A 4,646-nucleotide genomic window follows, 5' to 3' on the forward strand; every position below is an offset into this window, starting at 1 on the left:
TCTTTGCTTTTTTGGGGGGGTAGTTTATTGAATTGAAGGTCATGCCTTGAGGATTGGGGAAGGCAAGTGCTTTTAGCTCAAACAAGCAAATTAAAGAAGAAAGATGAAAACAGATCCGGTGTTAAGGGTGGGAGGTACGGGCAGGACACCTGTAGGGAGGAGGCTGGTTGTGTGCGCATGGGAGAACCCGGGCAGAGACACACAAGGCAGACCTGGAGAGTGTTCTCTGGCCCAGGCACAACCTTGGCCCAGCCCTTCCTGGGCAGAATTTTACCTCTGCTCCCAAACAGTGCCTGTCCCTACTTGTGCCACCTCTGGGTGGGCCATACCAGAGGGCTCACCCTCTGTCCCCTCACCAGTTGGCACAGGGGAATGGCTGCCCCTTAGCAGCTCTTGAAGTCCCTCTGAGCTTGCGGAAGCCCCAGCGGGACTTTGTGGGCCACACGTGCAGGCGCAGGTGGGTGCAGGGTCGGTCTCCTCCCAGCCCTTCCCCAAGCGCAGCTGCACCGAGGGCCCTGGCCGCCTGCCATGAGGAAATGAGGCTCTGCCTTCCACACCCATCTATCGTGGTCTGGTACCGAGCGCCTCCCCGACCCCCGTCTCTGCTCTGGGTGGGCTGTGGACGGGGATGTGGAAGAGAAAGAATCAGAGATGCTCTCCCGCGTGCTCCAGGCTCAGCTGAGTCCTGTCTGGGTTTCTTTGTGCCTGGTGGGGACCCCATCCCACGGGCGCCTGGACTCACGAGGCCCAGCAGGGAACATGTGACCCGCAAACGCGGCTGACTCGCGTCCAGCGGGCGGGGACCGGACGAGCCGCGGGTCGCAGCTGGTCAGGACTCAGCGGCCAGCGCGGTGACTCAGCAGCAGGGGCGGAGCGGGGCGGGACGCCCCTTATAAGGCTCGGCTGCCACTGGGCCTGCGCCGAGCTCCGCCGCCGTCGTCCACGCACGCAGTGTCGGTCCCGCTCTGCTGTCCGCGCAGCAACCAGTGAGTCCGCTTCGTCTAGTCTCCGAGGGCTCCCAGGACGCTGTTGGCGCGGGGCCCGGGCTACCCGGGGACTCGGAGCTCCCAGCACCGGGCAGCTCCCACCCAGTGCCCGGAGTGGGACTCAGGGGTCTCAGGGCGTCCCCAGCGCGGAGCTGGGAGGTCGGGGGTGGGGGGGTGGGGCAGAGCAGGGACTGGCCCAGGGGAGTGGGCGGGTGCACTCTCCGCCCAAGTCCCCCTGGAGCGGACAGAGTGCATCCGCCCCACAAGACACGCGGGGATCTAACTGCCTTCTCTGCCCGCTCTAGTGCCGCCCTACACCATTGTCTACTTCCCGGTTCGAGGTAGGAGTCTGCGGCTGCAGGGATGGGAGGTACAGGGTGGTATCTGCAGCCCCTGGCCCCTCGCCCACCTGCAAGAGGCCCCACCCACCCTTGCCTCTCCTTGTGGCTGCAAGGCCTGGTCTCCTTTGCCATGCCCAGGTCTCTCCCCCGTGTTCTGTGAATCAATAGGAGTCTCCTTTCCAGTGACCCCTCCCCTAGCTCCTTCCTCTGGTTCCCCTGAGGCTGGGTCTCTGGGCTGTCCCTCAACCCACCCACCCCCGCCCTGACCCCCACCCAGGGCGATGCGAGGCCATGCGCATGCTGCTGGCTGACCAGGGCCAGAGCTGGAAGGAGGAGGTGGTGACTATGGATACCTGGCAGCAGGGCTCTCTCAAGGCCTCCTGTGTGAGTGACCACACCTCTGTGGGAGCATGAGCTGGGTCTTAAAGGGGCTGCAACTAGGGCAAGTGGCAGCCAGGCTTGGTGGCCCTCACCGAATCATGTCATCCCCCAGGTGTATGGGCAGCTGCCCAAGTTCCAGGACGGGGACCTCAACCTGTACCAGTCCAATGCCATCTTGCGTCACCTGGGCCGCTCCTTGGGTGAGTCCTGAGGACCATGTGTGCCCTCCCAGCGTCTTCTTCCAGTCTGGAGTGGATGCAGTTGAGACATGCAGAAGCTGTGCCCTTTGCCCAGGGTGCTGCCCAGGCCCACCTCCCTCCTTGCCCTGGGACAGGCTGCCTCTCAGGAGCTCTGAGCACCTGCAGTGTGTTAGGCTCAACTGTGCCTCCATCTGTGTCCCCTTCCCCTCCCAAGCCGAGGCCCACTGAGAGCCACATGCCTGTGTTGATCAGGCGCCACTCATGCTGTCTGCTCCCCTGACCCCCCAGGGCTCTATGGGAAGGACCAGCGGGAGGCAGCCTTAGTGGACATGGTGAATGATGGCGTGGAGGATCTTCGCTGCAAATATGTCACCCTCATCTACACCAACTACGTGAGCCTGGGCACTGGGAGTAAAGGAAGAAAGGGGCTTCTAGTGTCCTGACCCCCCACCCTCATGTGGTTCTGGTTGATCCCCATGCCAGTCAGAGTGCCGAGGCTGGGTCAGGCTCAGTGCTGGGGCCCAGGGACCTTCATGGGCAAGGCAACCCTCATCCTCATTGCCTAGGGATGAGCCAGACTAGTAACAGTAGAGATGGCAGAGTGCAAGCCCAGGAGGCCTCTGGCAAGACATGGGCCCCCTGGCCTCTGCTGGGCCGGGGCTTCCTAGAGCAGCCTGAGGAGGAGGATCTGTTGCCAGTTTCTGGAAGGAGATGCTGGCAGTTTTGATGGGCAAGGCATGCAGATCTGGAGCATCAGAACAAGTTTAGCAGAGGCCGGGAGCATGCAGGCACTCACCAGTGTGTGTGGCCTGGGTGTGGAGCTGGAGCCTGAGGAGATAGAGGTGGGGGACATCAGGCCAGGTCCTGAAGGCCTTGGGCTCTCTTGTGGGCAGTTCTAAGCAGGCAGTGTCTGCTTGGGAGATCTAGAAGAATCCTCCAGGGAAGCCAGCTGGGCAGCCTTTGCAGATCCCAGTGGGGAGAGGAAGGTGAACAGAGTGGAGAATTAGCTGAAGAGGAGGCACTTGGAGTAACCTCGGGAGCAGCCAGGCTCCCGTCTCTGGCCTGCTGACCGTGGGCAGCAGAGGGGGTGCATCTCGGGGGCAGAAGGGGCTTGGGTGTGGGTGTGAAGGATGATCACAGCCCTGGCTTTCTCCTGCCAGGAGGCAGGCAAGGAGAACTACGTGAAGGCACTGCCCGGCCACCTGAAGCCTTTTGAGAACCTACTGTCCCAGAACCAGGGAGGCAAGGCCTTCATCATTGGGGACCAGGTGAGGATCTGGCCCTTCTGGGACACCGCCTCCTTGTGAATGGAAACCAGCAGAACCATTCACATAGCCGAGTGGGGTAGTCCTGGGGGGGTGGGCTCCTCCCTCTGCCTCCATCCTCCCGGCCTGCTCCCACCGGCTGAGACCCACCTTCCCCGCAGATCTCCTTTGCCGACTACAACCTGCTGGACTTGCTGCTGATCCACCAGGTGCTGGCTCCCAGCTGCCTGGACACCTTCCCCCTGCTCTCGGCCTATGTGGCACGCCTGAGCGCCCGGCCCAAGCTCAAGGCTTTCCTGGCCTCCCCGGACCACATCAACCGCCCCATCAATGGCAATGGCAAGCAGTGAGGCTGCAGTGAGGGCTGCCGGGCCCTCCCAGAGGCGGGCTGCTTGCTCCCTTTACTTGAGACCAATAAAATTTCCAAGACAGATGCTGCAGCGTGAGCGTTGTTTTTTGGGCAGAGGGCTCTGGGACCCTTGCTTGTCGGGCTGGGAAAGGTACAGACTGGAGAAACTTGCATCCAAGACCCAGAGTATCTTCCTGGAGCCTACAACCCAGGCTGTGTACTGAAACAGAAACAGAAAGCAAGAAAGACAGGAAATGAAAGTAAACAGCCATCGTGCAGAGGATGGGGGGGGGGGGGACGGACGACGTCTAGTGGGGGGGAAGTTCATGGATGTGATTTCTAGTCCCGCAGGTGCATGCTAGAGAGAGCTGAAGGGACTCGACAGCTGTGGGTGTTGTCCCCCTCAGCTGGGTGGTGGGGCCTCCCTCCTGTGGGGGGCTCACCTCGATTCCTGGGGACTTGGACTTTGGTGCATCCTGGGCAACAAGCCACACTAGTGTCCCAGTCCAGCTTCTCCAGAGAAGTAGAGCTAGTAAGCTGCTGTAGGGAGGCAGAATTTTTTCCTCTGACCTTTGGCTGGCACTGAGAATTACCCTGAGAGATCAATAGGAGGAAAGCATTCGGGTTTAATTAGTAGAACTTGAACATGGCACGGGAACCCCAAAACACAGTTAGTGTTGAACACCTGTATACTGAGACAAATAGCAGAAAATGTGATGGCCCAGTGGCTTGGGCTAGGGCAGTTAATTGAGTAAAGTGTCCATGAAGATAGGGTTAGTTTAAAAAGGTTGGTTTGTACAGATTTTCCTTGGCCTCCGTATTCTGTCCTTGATGAGAATGGCACTGTCCTCTGTCTGTTTCTGTTGCTATAACAGAACAGCTGAGACTAATTTATAAAGGAAAGAGGTTTGTTCGGGTTCATAATCCTGAAATTCCAAGAGCATGGCACCAGCATCGCGGCCAGCTTCCTGCAGAGTGGCAAGTGGTCCTGGAGTGACCCATCCCTGCAAGAAAAAAAAAATCCATGATGGTTCCACCCCCATGACCCAATACCTCTTAAAGTCCCCTGAACCTCTCAATACCATTATGTTGGAGATTGTTTGAACAGGAGTTTTGATGGGGAC

General features: G+C 59.5%; 1 protein-coding gene across 1 annotated transcript; it reads left to right on the forward strand.

The window, feature by feature from the left end:
- Positions 1-864: 864 nt before the first annotated feature.
- Positions 865-3,606, forward strand: GSTP1 (glutathione S-transferase pi 1). Its single transcript, XM_081281231.1, has 7 exons — positions 865-986; positions 1,292-1,327; positions 1,605-1,711; positions 1,821-1,908; positions 2,197-2,300; positions 3,069-3,176; positions 3,335-3,606. Coding segments are annotated over exons 1-7 (633 nt in total). The 5' UTR covers positions 865-985; the 3' UTR covers positions 3,524-3,606.
- Positions 3,607-4,646: the final 1,040 nt, after the last annotated feature.

The sequence above is a fragment of the Spermophilus citellus genome (assembly GCF_964194105.1).
Source record: "Spermophilus citellus genome assembly, chromosome: 2".
Taxonomy (NCBI): Eukaryota; Metazoa; Chordata; class Mammalia; order Rodentia; family Sciuridae; genus Spermophilus; species Spermophilus citellus.

Excerpts from the sequence above, each read along its gene's own strand:
- GSTP1 (XM_081281231.1), top strand. Across the intron at positions 1,328-1,604 it reads TGTCTACTTCCCGGTTCGAG|GGCGATGCGAGGCCATGCGC; the intron begins GTAGGAGTCTGC and ends ACCCCCACCCAG. Across the intron at positions 1,712-1,820 it reads GCTCTCTCAAGGCCTCCTGT|GTGTATGGGCAGCTGCCCAA; the intron begins GTGAGTGACCAC and ends GTCATCCCCCAG.